Source organism: Dryas octopetala, chromosome 5, assembly GCF_963921425.1.
Source record: "Dryas octopetala chromosome 5, drDryOcto1.1, whole genome shotgun sequence".
Classification (NCBI taxonomy): Eukaryota; Viridiplantae; Streptophyta; class Magnoliopsida; order Rosales; family Rosaceae; genus Dryas; species Dryas octopetala.
In genome coordinates, this window is record NC_141370.1 from 5723652 (window position 1) to 5744758 (window position 21107).

At 36.9% G+C, this 21107-nt stretch overlaps 1 protein-coding gene across 1 annotated transcript; it reads left to right on the top strand.

Annotated features, from left to right (window-relative positions):
- The first annotated feature begins 5319 nt into the window (after positions 1 to 5319).
- On the top strand, positions 5320 to 7908 carry LOC147283757 (uncharacterized). Its single transcript, XM_086245488.1, has 2 exons — positions 5320 to 5622; positions 7354 to 7908. Exons 1-2 carry the CDS (start codon positions 5320 to 5322, stop codon positions 7726 to 7728), a joined length of 678 nt encoding a protein of 225 aa, XP_086101614.1. The 3' UTR covers positions 7729 to 7908.
- Positions 7909 to 21107: the final 13199 nt, after the last annotated feature.

Here is a 21107-nt window from a genome sequence, read left to right on the forward strand (position 1 = left end):
AGTTAGTATGGAACAAATTTTTTAGTTTGGTAGTTGGTCAATGAAAGTTAGTATGAAACAAATACAGGAGCATTCTTATGAAAGTTAGTATGGAACAAATACAGGGGCATTCTTGCTGCAATTGATGCCTTCTCCGACCAAACATACTAATAATCCTTTTCTTCTTTATTTTTAGTGGTTATGTCCTCTTGTCCAATAAGAATAAAAGTGTGAATATTGCTTCCAATAGTTGCTAATGCCCAACGCAATCTATGTTTTCCCTGCCAAGATAGCAACATTTTCTTTCTCTTCTTTCTAGAAAAGGAAAATTGACAGTGATAATTTAACAGAATAAATTATGTTGAAAATATTTACATCCTTGACTTTATGACATATACTTTTGTAGTTATTAGTCTAAGCCCTTGTGGCTTATTGATTCACACTTTTTTAGTAGTGAGTAGCATTTGCATGTGATTATGACTTTAGTGGTTCCTGACTAGTCAAAAACCACACCAACAAATTATAAAAAGGCTTATTCACGTCAATGCCCCCTGAAAGTAACTTTGATTTTCAATTTGCCCCTTGAAACTTCATTCCTCCCACTTTACCCCATGAACTTTACAAAATATCATATTTAGTCAAGTCCGTTACAAGCTCCGTCAAATAAGCTGACGTGGCAGTTTATTGCCTCTTCTACATAAGCGCCACATAGGCTTTTTTTACGAACTCATAGACAGACTTAACAGAATATGGTATTTTGTAAAGTTTGGGGGGCAAAGTGGGAGGAATGAAGTTTCAAGGGGCAAATTGAAAATCAAAGTTACTTTCAGGGGACATTGACGCTAATAAACCTTATAAAAATTAAATGATCAATCATTTGTTGAAAGGTTTCCTATTAATTTGATTTCTAGCATGCATTCACGTTAAGCCAACCTTTCACATTGCTTCATGAAACTATTTGCTTTAACATGTCCCAGGCTCCCAACTGAAGAATTAGGTGTTTCAAAGTGACAAATTGCTGTGACAGAAGAGGTGGGGATTAATGTCAGAACACCAGGTAATTGTAAAAATGTGAAAGATTAGTAGTTGCACGGTACATTCAGATTTCAATCGTATTAAGTAAAAGCATGTAACCCCAACTATTAAGCTTCAAAAAGAAATTTTTTCAGGTTGAGTTGGAAATGTCTATTCTACTGCACAAATTAGTTTTTATCCTACTATGAAATGTCTATTATACTACACAAATTAGTTTTCATCCTACTTCATTCCTTGCATCTAAAGATTTTTTTTTTCTCTGGTGGTTTTGTATATATAATGTCTCAGTCCAACATGCATGGAGATAATGAAGTAGAGGAAGAAGAAATGGAAGAAGAAGAAGTGGAAGAAGAATTTTATAAAACAATCAGGTATTCATTGATGGCAATGGAAGCAATCCTCCATGTTCTAAATGAGCTTATAGCTATCATGCGTTGTGAACGTGTTCAACGTCTTCTAGCTCGGCGACCAATTTCTACAAATGGATACAAATATATACATACAACATTGAATGAGGATCTTGCACACTTCCAGAAATTGTACAGAATGTATCCTAATGTGTTTCTAAAGTTATGCCATATCATTAGAGAAAAAACACTCTTACGGGATACAAGGTATATTTGCATTGAAGAAATGCTTGCAACATTCTTACTCACTGTGGGCCAAAATTCTCGATATTGTTTAAGTCATAAAACATTTTATGGATCACATGCCACTGCGAGCAGAAATTTTAATAAGATTTTGAGGGCATTGAACACAATAGCAGTAGACATGATGGTCAAACCTAGACCCACAGTGCCAGCTAGAATAAGGGAAAGTACAAGGTTTTACCCGTACTTCAAGGTAAGTGATAAAATATACGTGCTTAGTGGGTGGGAGGGATCTGCTCATGATTCAAGAGTGCTAAATGATGTTTTATCAAGGAGGAACAGACTTAAAGTGCCACAAGGTATGACTTTAATTGTTTTGTTTTGCTTTTTATTTGTTTTTTGGCTTTTATTTATTAATTTTGGCCAATTTATAAAGGTCATAGACAAGGAGTAAAATTTCGGTTTCGAAGAAATTTTCGATGGAAATTTCGACGGAAATTTCAATTGAAATTTCGATTTTGACAAAATTAGACAAAAACGACGGAAATTGCTATCAAAATACGGAAATTTTGAATGAAACTTGACTATATGTTTATTTAAGATATTATTTACTACATCGATAAAAAAATATTAAAGAAACCAAATTATATAGTAGGTTTCAAGTGATATAAGATGAATATAATGCGCACTGGAGACAAATACTGTTAAAGAAATGGGTCACTAATTAATAATTATATAAATAACACCTCAAATTTATTTATATTACAATATTAAATCATGAATTAAATAAATATTCAATAAAATAAATATAATGTGTGTTGGAGGTAAATACTATTGTAAAAATTGTTTATTACTTAACAATTACATAAAAATGACCTATTTTTAAAGGATATAAATGTATTAGGGTTTAAAAACAATTAAACGAAAGTACGAAACCCAAAATCTTTTTTTTTTTTTTTTCCAATTGTCCAAAGACCCCAAACTCCAATCAACCCTAAACTTTTTGTTTTTCTATTTTTTTTACTTTTTTTTCTAATTTTTTACTTTTTTTTTTCTTTCCTTCATTTTCTTTCACCGTGACTCACTTCTCTAAGTTATCTTTCTCTTTATCATGTTTTTTCTTTTTTTGCCCTAAAAGTCAAACTACTCAGTCTGCTACTTTGCTCCCAGCTGTTGAGAGTAATGTGGAATAATGTCCCACATCGGAAAACTAAGACGTAGCATATGTGTTTATAAGTCTTGGGCCTCTCCACCCATTGCCAATTGGTTTTGGGTTGGATGCTCTAATTCTATCAATTTCGTTACTTGAATTACAGGGTTATTTTGTGAGTTGAACCTGCCAAAAATTTCGAACTCCCGAAAGTAAGGATTCTGGAAGATTCTAATGATATAGGCTAAAGTCTGCGGAGCACGACTGAAGAAATCAGATGTATATGTTGGTTCAAAGTGTATGGCCAACACGACGTAATTATGAGGACACCACACATACTTTTATATTCTTTCTCAGTGTCATCACAAAAATTAAAAAAACTTTCAATATCATCAGCACATATTAATTATGGCTTTCTATTAGATTGTTCAACTTTAATATCCTTCAAAATATTTGAATATATATATCAGAGATGTGGCTTTCCCCTTGCTAATCATAATGGCTATGAGGAGTTAAGTACTTAAAAATGAAGGAGCCCGAACCTAATTTTTTGGACTTTTTAGTTATATTAAAGGAAATCGAACTTTAAATCTATCTTTTAGCTCATTACTGCGCTTACGTACTTTCAAACACTTGGACTAACTCCAACTTCTAATTACTTAGTCATTACGTATCTTTTCAAAGTACATAACATTTTAACTTTTCTTCTGTCTCAGCAGGTACCTTGCATCCTGAGCTGGCTAGCTAGAAAGTGTTTATAAGAAGAAGCAAAAACGCTATAGTACTTTCCTTTCATAAGCGATATAAGATATAAACGAATTGCAATATTATAATAAATGGCTTGTCCTTTTGTATGAAAGAAACTAAATTTAATATATTAGATATCCCTCATGTTCTTGACATCTTGTGTATTTGAAATTCCAAGGAACTGCCGCAGATTTATTAGTTCTCATCACATAATTAATTAACTTAATTTCTGTAGCAATTAAAAATGCTTTTTGATAGAGCATTACTCTTATAAAATTTCCATGGACATAGTCCATTAATTTGTTTAGTGGGCAAACTGTTTTTTTCACATTCCATCATGCAATCCTTGTAACATCGGTCAATCTGAATCATTGGTTCCATTTGGTAACACAAAGTCTATATATGGACCCACTCGCATGCATAAAGAGGTTAAAACATATGATTCAGATCCTTTGTTTGTACGTTTTTATTTGAAATTAAAATGTATAATACAAATCGAAAGGATATATTTGAATTATATGTTGGCCTTTTTTTTTTTTTTACATAGAAGAAAATTGATCGAACCTCATCTTTAGTCACTTCATCACTTGGACTAAAATTTTTTCTTGTTTCGTTTCCAACCATGTAATTTAAATCAAAGAGGTGTGAGTATGTAAATGTAACTCCACTCGATCATATCCAAAAAGTGTTGCAAATTAATTTATTTCATGTTTTGTTCCCTACATTTAGATAATAAATACATGACTAGCTAAATTTAGAGGTCAAGTAGAAATAAGTAAAGAAAAAACAAATTAATAGAAAATCCAGATAACTTTAAATTCGTAATACACAATTAAAATTGAAATTAAACAAGTAAAAACAAATACAATAGAAAAAAATAGGTTTATATCCTTTAGAAAAATAGTTTTTAAATAGAGACTGGGAATGTTTTAAAATTTATAAGAAAATAATTTTAATTCATAATAATTTATAAGAAAATTCTTTTAATTCATAATAAAATTATTTTAATTTATAAGAAAATCCTTTTAATTCATAATAAAGTCTTTCCCCGATTTGAATGGTATTTCTCCTCCTATGTTGTAGAGTGGGCTTTGTAGAGAATGTATGTTAGATTTTAATTAACTCTGAGATTTTAGGCGGAGCCTAAATCCTTAGAGTTAAAACCTAACATAAAGCCGTCAAAAAATAAAAATAAAAAGATTTTAGTAAAAATCCTAAATTACTATCGGTCTTAGTCTAAAAAAAACTCATAAAATAGATTGAACTCTAAATCTCCGTTTTATATCTCAAAGGCATAACTAAGAATTCATTATTGTACGTTTGATGAATAAAGAGTGAGGCCAAGGTGGGATGGGGATTATGGAAAGGACTCGCGCGCCATGAAACAGCCAACTCAGAAGCCTCCACATCATCACATGTACAGCTTGGCGAGCTGTAAATGACAACATATGTGTATACAAAAGGAAAAGGTTCCTCCCCATAGGCCCCTTCACGTCCTTCCTTAATTAATATACCAATTCCAATTAATTATATATGTTGATATGAATTTACAGCGCCTGCATTATAAGCAACAACATTAATAAAAGTATAATAAATAATAACAGCTAGCTAGTACTAGAATAAAGTATTGGATACAAATTAACTAATAATATTTTTTTTGCATTGGAACAAATGTTGGAACAACACAGGCTCTCTCAGCTTTCCCTATAAACAATCTCTCTAGCTCCCTCCTTTTTTGTTCTCTTATCTTTGCTATAGCTAGTCTTGTTTTTATTTGTTTGATTTTTCTCTCACCATCCTAGAGAGAGAAAGAGAGAGATGGGAGGGTGTGCGACTAAGCCAAAGGTGTCCAATCCGGTAGCCGGCGAGGTGCCGGTGCCGGCTCCGGAGCCGGCCAAGGAAGAAGTAGTCCTTGAGACAAAGGAGAAGGAGGTGGTAGTTGCTCAAGAAGTAGTTGAGATCCAAAAAGAAGCAGCTGAGGATGGTGGTGGTGGCGGTGGTGGTGGTGGTGGTGATATTGGTGATGATAGAGTCAAGGAGATCGTTGATGATGACAAGGCTGATGATGATGATGATGATGAACAAGGAAGTAAACGCCGGTCTCTTAGCCTTTTGTTCAAGGTGCGTGATCACTGCTAATTAAATATATATTACTTTAATTATTATATATATGTTTTCAACTTAATTTCTCATTATTACACATACATGCGCGCCTGCCATCTCTTAGCTCACATAATTAATAAAGCAGCAGTTTCTTATCAAGGACAAGAAACCCAACAAAACCAACAAACTAGTTTAAACACTATATTTTTTGAATTAGTGGGATTTCTTGCTTTTTTTCTCCCTAAATATCATTTTTTTTTTTTAACTGATGTGAGATAGGAAAGATTTATATTTGTGATCTCTTTAATATTGTGCAATAAAAATACCACTAGATCAATAACTAGCTAGCTAGTTAATAAATATGAAAGACATACGTACTCTTTATTTTTTAGATAGAAAGAAATTAATATGGCCATGGCTTTATGCCTCTACTTAAGTTAGGCTTCAGATCGAATATATTTTTTTTCTTATAACTTCTTAATTTTATTTTATTTTTTCATTTCTTTAGATTCTTTAAAATTTGAGAACTTTACGATAAAACATTATTACAAGATTGTCCCATAGACTATCCCCATCAAAACCCGAAAGGTTTTTTTCATTTTTTTTGGCATTATGTTATTATTTTGGAACCACAATACAATGTCATTATGAAAATGCTAGCTGTTGGGGTTTTCTATAGAGAAGGAGAATTCATATTTACAATCTTAATTTTCTAATAAAATAAAATAAAATACTAAATTAATTAATTAATCAGTAATTTAGCAGAGTTTTTTTAAGCAAGTATTTTAACAGAGTTTGGAAAAATAGTAAAACTAAAAATTAAAAAAAAAAAAAACCAATGTGGAAATGTGTTACTATCACTCCTAGTATTCCCAAGGTGAAAAGGAATCACACATTGTCAAATGAAATAACATATAATTCTGTAGCTAGCTTTTTTGAAGCTGGCCCGTGTCTTGGTGCTTGTCTAATGTCCTGTCGGCTTTGCGGATTTTGCGTTAGATTCCCAGATATTTTACACAGAAAGATGATTTTCTCTATGTAAATAATATATTTATTTATTATTGGTTGGTATGAATATTAAAAAAATAAATAAACATAATATATGCTTTGATTACTTTGGTCGATACTTACGTACGTGGTCCTAGAGAATCAGTATAAGGTAACTTGGACATGCATTCGATCACATCTTTACTTCACGACAAACAAATAAGTCGCAATTTAGAGGCCCACTTTAACTGGGACCTGTACTGTTTGTTTTCTTCGACTGCTCAACTGCAAATCAAATCTTGTATCGTAGCTCAATAGCTCTTGACTAAGCTTTACAAGTTGATCACCCACCAAGTAAAGAAAAGGAAATCGATTTTGAATATATTTTATAGATCCTTTATATATTTTGTTTGTGATTTTATTATGTTACAATTTTAATTTTGTGTTATTATAATGATGTTGGTTGATCTTTATTGAAAAAAAAAAAAATTACGTGAATGTATATAGAGATTGAGGGTTCAATTATTAGAATTCGTTTCGGACTCCCGAAATTTAAAGATATATCCTACCAAACTATAACTTCTTTATTAACTAGATGAATCATATATGTATGTACATTCTTTGTACTATGTATGATTGTGATTTGAGAATTTTACTTTAGAAGTAAACCATTTTTTAGCATTAGGAAAAGACAATTTATATATGTTCTAATTAACTAACATTTTGGTAAATCATCCATTACTGATGCATGAAATTTAGCAGAATGAAGAAGGGAAGGACTCAACAGAAAAAGAGAAGCAACCAGAAGTATCGGAAGGGACTGAAAAGGCTCTAGAAGAACAGACCTCAGCTGATACCAATGTTGTTGTTGATGCTCCTCCTAACAAGGCTGATCATTCAGAGATAGCAATTGAAGATGCAGCAGCAGCAGCTGCAGAGACACAAACCAAAGAAAAAACCGACGAAACAATTACAGAAAAAGTGAATATTCCCAAAGAATTAACAAGTGATGAGGGAACCAAGGAAACATCAGAGGTAAAATGCACAGATGAAGCGAAGGAAAGTACTACTGTTCATGAGGAAAAGGCCAAAGATGTACAAGTGGAGGGAGGTGCTGAGGAGAATTCCAAAGTATGATATGGAGAGGGCTAGCTGCACAAACCAAGTGAAGAATGTTGTTTGGATCGATCTTGGCTACTTTTTGAGACGACTTTCTTGCTATTAATTTGTTAATTTTCTTCTTGATCTCTCTCTTTTTTTTTCTCTTCCATTTGAATTGCCTTATTTCTCCCCTTTCCCTGTGTGGACATATATGAGACTTTTTAGATTGAATATATACGCGTATAGATATTGTTTCTTACATATTTTTACATGGGAAAAGATTTTGTGCCCTAATAAGCATACTATCTATGTGTAATAATCTGATGTGATAAAATTATTTTAAATGCATTACTATTTATTTACTACATCAGAACAGTATTATTATTAATACAAGACTATCTTACCCAACGCTATATTTTCGCTCTTTTTTTATCTCCTATTATATCTTAACCATCAAATTCATTAAATAAAATAAAATCCAATGAATTTTAAAGGAAACCCTTCAATGTCTAGACTCTAGAGCTAGCACTCATCTTCGTTCAACTATATATTTTCACCCATTAAACCCAATTAAAATCATCTACCATATTCCCTGCAAAAGCAAACATATTATACGAAATGATTGTTACTGTCAATTTGCACCAGATTCAGACATCTCCTAATTAAAGGTTTACCAAAATTAAGTTTTTTCTTATATTCTACGCTTGAACATAAACTTATAAATTTGACAAGCTATTGTCTTTAGAATTTTCGGATTTCAAGTGAAGTCCTTTAATTTTTCAATTAAGTTTCTTTTTTATATATCGCTTTAGTGTAAATTTGACTGACAAGCTATTAGGAATGATGATCCAATGGGTGCCAAAAATATCCCCTTAATTAGGATCTCTTTGTTATTTTCCAAAATAATCAACTATCCCTTAGCTTCATGCTTAAGGCAAAATACAAGGCCAATTTAATTACTTCATTATTATTCTAAGTGTTTTCCATTGGTTTTCTCAGTTTTCTATCTTTAGAATCTTTATAACATTTTTTTAAATACTTCCCACTAGTCCAATTAAGACCTTACAAGCTAGGTTATAGATAACCTTTGTATGCAAGTCAGTGTAACCAAACTTTATAATCCAGATTCTAAAACAATACTTCCTAAAACACTATTAATTAACACTCATAATTAAATTAATTTCAACTTTTAGTTTTAAGCATTCCTGGAAAAGTACATTGGGTAACAAGAAAGAAAGTGTTAAGATATTGTTTGCCTCAAAATCTCTACGGCCACGTGTCAACCAGGCCGCAGATCAAGGAAACTATGTCCTTCTTGTGTGCATTGGGTGTGCGTAGGCCGAGCGTACAAATGTGAATTTTGAGCGTAAATCTGACTTCGAGCAAGCGATTGATCGAGGAAGGAACGAGATCTCGGTCTTAGGTTCTCACTGCCTTGATGATGCAAGGACTTTTGTGAGGGCGTGATGGAATAGAAGTAATTTAGTGGGTGATTATGGATGTATGGATGATGGGTGTGAAGTTGATGAGAATAAAAAGTAAAATAAACAAGTAGATGCAGGAAAAGTAAAATGCAATAAAAACAAATGTAATCCTAAAGATTTAATAGAAATAAAATGAGTGTGAACTAATAAAGTGCATAATCTAACACCATTCTAAACTACAAAAGCGATAAAGAAAGAGATAAAGAAAACAATAAACCTAATTACGTGCAGAAAATAAACCTAATAAACGATATGCAAATTAGAAATCACACGCATATTAAAACTAATTAAGAAATATGTTCAAAAACCCAACATTCTGAAACACTAAACCCTTAAGGAAAACCATTAGATCTCCTCAAGAGTAATCTACAAACTACTTGAAAAGAAAACTAAAATCCTAATAAGTTCATGAGATTAACCTCAATCCCTCAAGACTAACTATTACAAAAGAGAAAATACTAAATCATGATAACTAGAAAGCTTAATTAGCTTGAAAAGCTTGAATGATATTTGATAAAGTGTGGGGCTTTGATTGGTTTTTTCTTGATTGATTTTTGATTCCTTTGTGCTTCTCCAATAGCTTATATTTATAGGGTTCAGTGGCAACCCTAATGGGTCGGGCTATTACTTAGCTTCAAAGAAATCTTCTAGCCAATCTCAAGGATTTGATGGGATAAGATCCTTATCTTCTATTGACTTGATCTCCCAGACTATTCAAACTCCTTCCATGGTGGGCTCGGAGTAGACTTGGGCTTGAAGATAACATCTTTGGCATTAAATTCTTGAAATCTTTTCTAATTAAGTATGGTCTTGATCTTTGAAATTAATGAGATTCCCTCAAATCAAGACTTGTCGGCTTTAAATTTTGAACTTGAGTGGACTCTTGCCTTAGTAAACGACTGAATGAATATGGAAGTCCACAATTAGGCGTCAGCCGTGGCTCATCGTCCTTGGGCGTTGAATGGACTTCCATGATACTTTTGAATCATTTATAAAGACTGCAGTCGAAGCCTCCTTGTCCATATATAGCTTGGTTGCTTAGTTGGAATAGCTTGGCCGCAATCAAGTTTGGCTACGGCCATCAATTATGTGAGCTTGCTATACGTTTACAGCCGTCCATATGGTCAATGGTCGTAAGAACATTCAACCTAAATATTAATTCACTTCTTAATTTGGCTGAAATAGAAGTCAGAATGAACTAGAATCAAAATATAAACCATCTCAAAGCCCATTTTTTGACTTTATCTGGCCGTCGGGCTATGACCTAAATTTAGTGCGGCCTGAGCACTAGAACTTGGCTTGAAATCGCAGCCTAAATTTAGTGCGACTTGAGCACTAGAATGCGGCCTAAATTTAGTGTGGTCTAAGTATTAGAATGTGGCCTAAATTTAGTGACAAACTGATCACTAGAACTCGGCCTGAAACCCAACCAAGGACCCTAACATAGACTAATATGGACTTAACTTTGACCCCTATGTCAATTCATGATGCGTATTATGAGTTGTATCAATGTGCCCCCTTAACTTTAATTTTGAAGCCAATTTGCCCCTTATGTTATTCCAATTACATTTTTCGTTCAAAAAAAGCCACGTGATTGAAGTGGTTTGACTTTTATAGACTTGTACGTATTACAAGTAGAATGACAAATTTACCCCTGAAAAAGTAATCACGTGCATGACACTTAATAACTTTTGGACAAAATTTGTAACCGAGTTGACGAAAGTAGCATATTGGAATCCAAAGTAAAGTTGAGGGGCCAAATTAGTACAACCCATAATTCATGTCTTGGATTAACACAAGGGGCAAAGTTTAAGCCATTTTTGAAATCGTTTCCTTGCCCTTAATATAATTAATTCCTAAAATCCAAAACTAATGTGCTTTTCAAGCGTAAATCTAACAATGCCTAGTTTGCGCTCATTTCGTGATTTTACTGGTGTTTCGGTTGGCTTGTGTCATGGCGTACCTAATGGGCTGAAAATTTATGGCTGACCAGCCAATTTATTTGTGTCACATGCTCATGTCGGCCAATCTTGTTTCATGCCTATATCGTGGTCCAGCCCGTTTGAGACCTCTAAATCTAACCTATTTATGACTACTAGCTACCAGAAAAATTGCTTAAGCATTCTGATCACATTTGTATCCTTTGGTTAGCTTTGCAATCTGTCATTTGTATCCAATGGTGTTTAGCAACTAATCACCTACATATATGATTTCAGTTTGCTTTGCTGGGGTATCTAGTAGCTAATTTCTTCAATTCTTGTTTCAGTTTCCCTTGTTTTATCACTTTTTTAAAAAAATAACCTTTATTGAATTAAAAGCAGCAAGTAAGTATTAATTGCTTTGACAATTTGGGTTCCCCACCATTTTATGCACACAGCTAAGCCTCAAGCCAACCTCATGTCCTTTTGGCTTCATGCTGGCTTAACCCATGTTATCTTGGCTCCATTCCAGCTCAAGCATGTCCCTAGCCAAAGCTTGTTCTCAGCCAATTTTTGTTTTCAGGATTCCCTGCACACAAAAAAAAAAGGAATGATAAACTTCTAGATCAAAACCCAGCCAAATTGTGTTCCCAAATCAGAAATAAAATAAAAATAGAAAGAATAAGCAAATAAACACCAAGTGAATTGAAAAAATATATATATGGAAAACCTATGAAATTATACAAAATTTAAAAGAAAGATATGGCCACCTGAACTCAATATAGGCCCTCATCATCAACGTCTCCACAAAAGAAAGTTGCTAATGTATCGCCATGATACCCCTGTAAATTACTAGCTAGTCAGTCAAAAGGATAAAGATACGTACTAAAGCTTGAACTTGGTAAGTCATTGAACATGCATTATATCAAACAATTGTGAATGCTAATGCAAGTAAATCTCCAAGTTAAATAAAAAGGGATGGACTTGCAAGAGAAACATTAAATTACACTGCCTCATAACAAAGCTAGGCCTAAAAGACTAACCTTTAAATTTGTATCCCGGCCAACTTCCTGTACACAAGGCGCTTCCATCAGTTGATCGACAAACCGAAATAGCTAATCTAGGCCTCATGTGAGTTTTGGAGAGATCCCAAGTTCAAAACCACCTGCCACAAAATGACAGACTAATTAGGGCCAATTCATTCATTAACATGCAATGAGGCAACCATTATTTTTTATTGGGTCAGAGATAAGCCAACCTCTAGGAAATAAACATTTTGAATCGATCTTTTAGCTTAAAACCACATCATACACGAGATCTCTGATCCCCTAAACAACAAAACCCAAAAATTTAATAACCTAGACAAGCACATACATAATACCGTTTTTGTAGTAGTGACCTGAATTTAATAAAAAACAAAAAAACCAAATCAATAAAAATAAATTACCTTTTGATATGCTCTTTTGGTTGGATGTCTGGGTATTTAAGATTTTGGGGCTTTAGGTATTCCCTACAGACAAACCGAAACAAAACATTTCATAAAAAAAAATTAAGCAAACTTTCATATTAAAATTCATCCAAACGGTGTTCCCAAATCAGAAAAGATGAGAAACAAAAATACCTTTTTTCCTTTGAACTCTAACGGAGGAGGCTGAGAGAAAAAGAGAGAGAGAGAGAGAGAGAGAGAGAGAGAGAGAGAGAGAGATTTTGGTGTTTCCGAAAGATACATACTTTTTGAATAAATCAAACCCAGCAGAAATCAACAAGCCATAAAATTTTACAACACCCTAAAATCAAAATCCTAGAAGCCGTCCCAAAGGAAAAAAAAAAAAAAAACTAATAATACTTTTTTGTGGGTTATAGGAATGAATTAGGTTTTGTCTCAGGCAGAGAGGGGGAGGAAGAAATTATGAGAGTGGTATGTACTCAGAGGGCAGAGAGTGATTGAGAGATTATGAGAGTGGTATGTACTGAGTTGTACCACCTTTGGGCTTGCTAGAACCTATATTGGAAAAGAGGAAATTAAGGAATACAGTCTATTGAGGAACTGCTGCCTCTGAACAACTCAAGAAGTTGAACAATAAATTTGATAAGTCATGCCTTTATTCATAACTTTTTTTTTTTTTGGTCAAAATGGAATATCATAGAACAGCCCAGTCTATTGAGGAACTGCTGCCTCTGAACAACTCAAGAAGTTGAACAATAAATTTGATAAGTCATGCCTTTATTCATAACTTTTTTTTTTTTGGTCAAAATGGAATATCATAGAACAGCCCAGAGGCAAGAAACAGAACAAAGGCAAGTCCAACCAAGCCATAAGAGAAAAACAACGCCAATACTTAAAACAAAAGGAAGAAACAACAACGCAGAGCTATGACGAAGAAGCTTCCAGGAGCTACCAATCAGACAGAGGAGAACCCAAGTCCAGCAACACCTAGAAGGCAGCCCTGCCCCCCTCAAGCACCAACAGGAGGGCAAGGTAGACCATCCCTTGAGAGAATGAACATTAAGGAGGATGGGGGTCTGGGGACCCAAACTTCTAGGCACATCCTCCTTTTAGCAAGAGCTGCGACATGGTCTGCAGCAGAATTGGTAGATCGCGGAATCCACGACCAAACAAATGCAGAGAAGAAGGAAGAGGCCTCCTTAATAGCCTTTAAAATAGGGTACAATCTCCAATTGCCCCTCTTGATAAAACCAGAGATACTCTGAATTAGTTCTCTACTATCGGATTCAAAAATGACCTTCTTGAAATTGTGTTGTTGAGCTAGGAGAACCGCCTCATGTGCAGCCAATGCCTCAGTTTCGAGAGCTGAATTTGAGAAGCAAGTTCGGGCCGAGCCCCCGCAAAGATGACCATCACAATTACGCGCAGTTACTCCAATACCACCCTGCGAGGATCCAGAATCCCAGGCACCATCAAAATTGATTTTAATGGTTCCGGGAGGGGGCAGTGTCCAGTACATGGGGGTAGGGACAACAGAGCCAGCGCAGCCAAGGGCGGGGTCCTCCAAAGATGAGGCTCTAGCCTTTAGAAACTCCAACGCCGCCGCATCAGCTCGCCGGGCCACCATAATCGGGGAAGGTTGAGTAGCTTGATACAAGAAGCTGCACCGAGCTTTCCAAATCTCCCAGCAAAGGAAAGAACCCAGAGTGAGTGCTAACTCCAACTCCGACCTTGAGGAACCTGCAGGGTTAGAAAAGAGAGCAAACCAACTTGCAAAAGAAGTGAAATCTCTGCAATTTATTTTGTGAGCTAGAGAGCTAGCAAACCATGCCCCTCTGGCCCATGGGCAAAGGAAAATAACATGCTCAGTCGTCTCGGGGCCTTCACCACACAGACTGCACACAGGTGACTGAATGATTTTCCTTCTAAAAATATTGTAAAAAGAAGGGATAGCATTATGCAGGCATTTCCACAGGAACAGCTTAACTTTTGGCAAAGTGTTGATCTTCCAAAGTCTTTTCCAAGTTGCAGAGTCAATCCTTCCAGAAGGGCCAGGACACACAGGGAGAGATTGAAAAGATGCAACCCGAGCAAAATGATACCCAGCCTTGACCACATAGTCACCAGTAGAGGACGAAGGCCAAATTAGCCTATCAGCTGTAGACTCCGCACCCAGCGCAATAGTTGTTATTCTCTTCAAAGTTTGGCCATCCACTAGACCAACAAGATAATTAACATCCCAACTTCTTGAGGACCAGTCAATAAGCGAATCAACAGTAGCAGGAATAGGACGAGTCGGATTGTCCAACAGTTGAATTGTACCAGATGGCAAGTTGGGAACCCAATTGTCCCTCAGAAAGTTAATACTAGTCCCATTCCCAACTTGCCAAAGAGACCCCTTTAAGAGAAAATCACGTCCTTCCAGGAGGCTACTCGAACCCCACAAAGCCCGGCCACCTTTACTAGCATTAAGGAAATCGCCATCCGGGAAATAGAGCCCTCTCAAAATCCTTGCCCAGAGAGAGTTGGGTGATTGGATGAGGCGCCAACATTGCTTGGCAAGGAGGGCTAAATTGAACTCAGAGAGGCTTCTAAAGCCCAAGCCACCATTCTCTTTAGACAAACAGAAAGTATCCCAAGACTTCCAATGAATTTTGAACTCATCCTTCTGTTGCCCCCACCAGAAATTGGAAACCAAAGAATCAATCTCAGCACACATACCCAAGGGGAATTTGAAACAATGCATGGGATAGTTAGGGACATCATAGGCCACCGATTTGATAAGGACTTCCGGTCCCTACCAGCTTGGGATAAAATTTTTTGCTTCCAGCCTTGAATTCGATTGTTAATTTTTTCCTTCACAAAGGCAAGAGCTGCCCTTTTGGCCCTACCCTAGATAGTTGGGAGGCCCAAATAAAGTCCAGGATCTTCACACTGCCCCACATTTAAAATGGCACCAATTGCATTCCTTAAACACACAGGGGTATTAGGAGAAAAGAATAAATTTGACTTATGGAAGTTAACCAACTGGCCAGAGGCATGGCAATAAACATCCAACAAATCTCTCATTCGTTTACAATTACGCACAGAAGCACGAATGAAAAAGAGAGCATCGTCCGCAAAGAAAAGATGTGAGAGAGGAGGCCCCTGGGGGCTTAGGACAATTCCTTCAAGAGTCTTGAGGCTAACTTCTCTAGAGATGATGGAAGAGAGGACTTCCGAAACCAGTAGAAACAAATAAGGTGATAGTGGATCACCCTGCCGAAGCCCCCTAGAAGGTTGAAAGTGGTTTCCATTTTTTCCATTGATGGTGATAGCAAAAGAGACTGTTCTAATACACTCCATAATTAAGCCAATCCACTTAGCAGCAAAGCCCATTTTATACATGACTCCTTCAAGAAAGTCCCATTCAACACGATCATAAGCTTTGTTCATATCAAGCTTGAGACCGACTTCAAAAATCTTCCCGCTCTTCTTAAGCTTGAGGTGATGAAACCCTTCATGAGCCACAATAATATTATCTTGAATTTGGCGATTAGGGACAAAAGCACACTGGTGAGGGGAGATAATGTCTGGAAGAATAAGCTTCAACCGATTGGCTAGAACTTTTGCCAAGATCTTATAAGAATAATTGCACAGACTAATAGGACGGAATTGTGAAACCACTTCCGGATTCGGAACCTTTGGAATAAGGACGATATTAGTTTGATTCAGGAGAGAAATGAGGTTACCACCATCAAAAAAATCATGCGCTGCCCCCTGAACCACGTCACAAATAATAGACCAGTACTGATGGTAAAAAAGTCCCTGGAACCCGTCTGGACCTAGGGCCTTATAGGCACCCATCTGCACTGCAGCCTCATGAATTTCCTCATTAGTAAGGTGCCTAAGCAAATCCTGGTTCATTTGATCAGTGACCACTGGCTGGATATAATCGAGGGCACTGGCAAGATTCCTTGGCCCATTAGAAGTGGAAATGTGCTTGAAATGGTCTTCAAACTCATTTCGAATTGTTGTCTCTCTTTCCGCCCACTCGCCGTTCCCCAATTTTACTTTGAGAATTCTGTTTTTCTGGCGGTGTTGTAAGGTAGTGATATGAAAGAAGCGGGAGTTAGAGTCCCCCTCCCGAAGCCATTTGATTCTAGAGCGCTGCTTCCAATACAGTTCCTCCCTCTCCCACAGTTTACTAATTTCCCCCTGGAGAGCAATAAGCTTATCATTATCTTGAGGGCACTCTTGGAGTTTATCGATTTCCGAGAGCCGTGAGTCTATCTCGCGCCTGGCATTCCCAAATTTTTTACTCCAGGGGATTAAATCCCTTTTGCAGGCTTCAAGCTTCTGTACCCACTGCGAGGCCGAGCTTCCAGGGACCGGTTTGGACCAACTCCTAGAAATAACCATCCTACAAAACTCATCTTTTGCCCAATGGGCTTCGAATTTGAAGGGCCTGGGTCCTTTCCTAACCATGGGCTCAGTTTTTATAATAATTGGAACGTGATCAGAGCCAATAAGAGGGCCATGGAACACAGTTGTATCAGGCCAGCATTCTACCCAATCCATATTCACCAGGCCTTTATTCATAACTTAAACACCTTATATAGGTGTGCTACAACTTACAACTGATCCCTAAAAAATAGGGCCAGCAACGGAAAGAATTAGAAAGGATAACAACCTCTAAGTCTATTCCTCCTACTGGATAGCAACAAACAGAAATTAAAAAGAGTACTCCCCTATTTATTAGCAACTAATCAGCTAAGTATTTCAGCCCAACTAACTTCGCACGTAACAACTCATTCCCCCTTAAAAAATAGCCTTGTCCCCAAGTTAGCAACCCTTAAACTGCTCCTTTATTACAGCCAGATTTTCCCAAGTAGCCTCAACTGGGGATAAACCCCGCCAATGAACAAGGACCTCTTCCTTTCTCTTTCTAACTCGATGATCCAGAATAGCTTGAGGCATCGGACAAAAAGACTCATCTTCTTCTCTTGTCAAGGGCAGCTCTGTTTGAACTGGAATTTGCTCTCCAATTTTTTTCTTCAACAAGGACACATGGAAAACAGGATGAATCAGAGAGTTCTTGGGCAAATCAAGCTTATAAGCCACTGCACCAATTCGCCTAACAACTTGATATGTCCTATAATACCTTGGAGACAATTTCACATTCTTTCGCAGTGGGAGTGAAGCTTGTCGATAAGGTTGAAGCTTCAAATAAACCTAATCGCCTTCCTCAAACTCTCTCTCTCGATGGTGGCTATCATACACCTTCTTCGTACGTGCCTGAGCCTCTTGTATAGTAGTCCGCAGCTCCTTAATTATTTGATCTCGTGCCATCAATTCCTTAATTTTCTACCGCATCCACCTTGGCCATGCCCGAAATATAAGACAAAAGAGTTTGCCATAAAGCACTTCAAAGAGAGTAGATTTGATTATTGAATGCAAGCTTGTATTATAGCAATATTCAGCCCAGGATAGCCATTTACTCCACTCCTTAGGCTTAGAACTTGTAAAGCACCTCAGATACATTTCAAGAGTACGATTCATGACCTCGATTAGGCCGTTCGTTTGTGGATGATATGCCGAGCTGAAGTTGAAACTCATACCGTTCATCTTAAATAGCTCAGACGAAAACAAACTTGCAAATGTTGAATCACGGTCACAGACAATAGTCCTTGGCATTCCATGTAACTTGAAAACATTATCGAAAACACTTGAGCAACTCCAACAGCAGTGTAAGGGTAAGTTAATGTAAAGAAATGTACGTGCATACTTGGAAAGCCGATCAACAATGACTAAAATCGTAGTCTTACCCCTGGAAGTAGGCAAGCCATCTATAAAGTCCATAGAGATGTCTTCTTATACCTGCGACGGAATTGGAAGCAGTTGTAATTGTCCTGCAGGAGCACAAGTTGTTCGGACTTGTGCCTTTGACACACATCACAAGCTACAATAAACTCCCTGACCATGCTTCTCATCCCTGTTCAATAAAAAACGGCTCTAATTCTTTGAAGAGTTTTGTGATACCCTTCATGAGTACTATTATGGAACTCCCTCAGGATGTCATTAATCAAAGAAGAATTTTCAGAGAGACAAATTCTATCTTTGACATTGTTGATTCTCCACGGTGCCAAAGATTCCCCATCCAAGATGCGACGGGTCAGAGCTTGCAAATCTGATTTAGATTGAACCTCTTTTTTAATGGCTTCTATGAAATCAGGGACAGGCTGACTAATAGCTGCAAGTTCTATCTTCATCTTCCCCTCAACGTCAGCCTTCCCTGTCTCTTCCCTTCTAGAAAGTGCATCTGCAACTATATTCTCCTTGCCACTTTTGTATTTGATGACAAAATCAAAGCCCATTAGTGTATACAACCATCTTTGTTGAGCCAAAGTAGTAATGGTCTGGACTCACAGATACTTTTAACTTCTTTGATTAGTTCGAACCACAAACTAGTGTCCCACCAAGTATGGGCGCCATTTTTGTACTGCTAGTACTAGCGCCATAATTTCCTTTTCATATGTTGATAGAAGCAAATTCTTCCCTTGCAAGGCTTGACTAAAAAAGGCTATCGGTTGTTCTTGCCTTAAGACAGCACCTACACCTATCCACTTGCATCACATTCAACAATGAACTATTTCAAAAAATCAGTTAATGCTAGCACAGGGGCATTAGTTATGGCTTCCTTCAGTTTGGCGAATGATTCTTCTGTTGTGGGCATCCAAAAGAAGGAGTCATTTTTCAACATTTAGGTAAGTGGGGCAACTATTGTACCGAATTTATGAATAAATTTTCGGTAGTAACCTGTTAATCCCAAGAATCCACGCAATGCTTTCAACAAATTTGGTATAGGCCAATTTAACATTGCCTCAACCTTCTCTGGATCAACTACAAATCCTGAAGCTCAGATGATATGTCCCAGATAATGGACTTGATTCTTGCCAGACTCACACTTCTCTTGCTTAACAAAGAGTTCATTAGCTTCCAAAACAGAGAAAACTCACACTTCTCTTGCTTAACAAAGAGTTCATTAGCTTCCAAAACAGAGAAAACAATCTTCATGTGTTGCAAATGCTCAGCCCAAGATTTGCTATAGACTAATATATCATCAAAGAAAACTAGTACTAACTTTCGTAAATAAGCTTGGAATACCTGGTTCATAAGGGCTTGAAATGATGAAGCTAGGTGCATTGGTGAGGCCGAAAGGCATCACTAGAAACACATAATAGTTGTGATGAGTGCGAAAAGCCATTTTCTCAATGTCATCTGGGTGGACTTAGATTTGATGGAAGCCGGAGCGGAGGTCCAGCCTTGAAAAGAACGTGGCTCCATTCAGTTCATCCAAGAGTTCATCAATGACAGGGATCGAGAATTTGTCTTTTATAGTGATAATATTCAACGCCCGGTAATCGACACACATCCTCTCTACGAGCCATCATGCTTCTTCACTAAAATTACTGGAAAGGAATAGGGACTGTTGCTCGACCCTGTGGATAACATGTTGCCCACCAATTTCTCAATCACGACCCCGTGGATAACATCTTGCCCACCAATTTCTCAATCTTCGTTTTCTGAAAATGTTGGTATCGGTATGGCCTAACTGATATAGGCCCTTGTCCAGATTGTAAGGGAATTTTGTGATCATGCAGACGTCGAGGGGGAAGACTCATTCTCATAAGTTGTCGTCTCATTGAAGGGATATAAATTCAGTAGGATGTTATTGTCTCGATTGACTCCACTTAAGGACTGAATGTTGCTGATAAATAAGTTCTCCTAAACAGATAACCCCCGTAATGACACTACCTTCCCATCCGGAGTGAATTAACCTCATTTGAAGTTTGGAGAAATCCCACTCAATGGGACCCAAGGTGCTTAACCATTGAGTTCCTAGAACAATATCATAACCTTCAAGTGGGATTGGAATACCTTGAAGGTGGAGCTGAACGTTAGAACATCTACACGCACTGGCCAACCTTTCTCCTGATGCTACCATTACTTCCAGGCTGTTTAGTGAACTAGGTTGCACCAGCTTCTTTGCCACCCGCTGGCACACAAAGTTGTGTGTACTTCTAGAATCAATGAGTACACAAACTGGTTTGCTTCCCAAGCTTCCCATTACTCGCATAGTATCTGATGTGCGAGTTCCCGATATGGCATGCAGCGAGATTTCAGGTGTTGGATCTTCAATATCAGCATCGATCTCCATCTATTCATCACCATCGCTATTTTCTTGAGTAGCCTGAATTAAGAATAGCTTCTTGCAACGATGCCTTGGGACAAATCTTTCGTTGCAATGGAAGCATAAGCCCTTCTTTTTCCTCTCGTTCATTTCCCCTATTGTCATATTCTTTACTGGTGACGTCAAAGTGTTGTTGACAACTGTACGGCCAAAGGGTAGACTATTGCTTGAAGTCACACTCTACCTTTTTCGTTGAGACACTTCTTTGGCTTCGTAGAGTCGAGCTAAACCAATTGCAGAGGACAAAGTTCCAGGCCTTTCGGCTTGCACATCCATTCGAATGGTGTCTCGAAGCCCACTAATAAAATTTGATAAATCAGTTGGGTCTGACT

Coding starts and splice junctions, on each gene's coding strand:
- LOC147283757 (XM_086245488.1), top strand. CDS start 5,320: ATGGGAGGGTGTGCGACTAAGCCAAAGGTGTCCAATCCGGTAGCCGGC. Junction 5,623..7,353: donor CTCTTAGCCTTTTGTTCAAG/GTGCGTGATCAC, acceptor GAAATTTAGCAG/AATGAAGAAGGGAAGGACTC.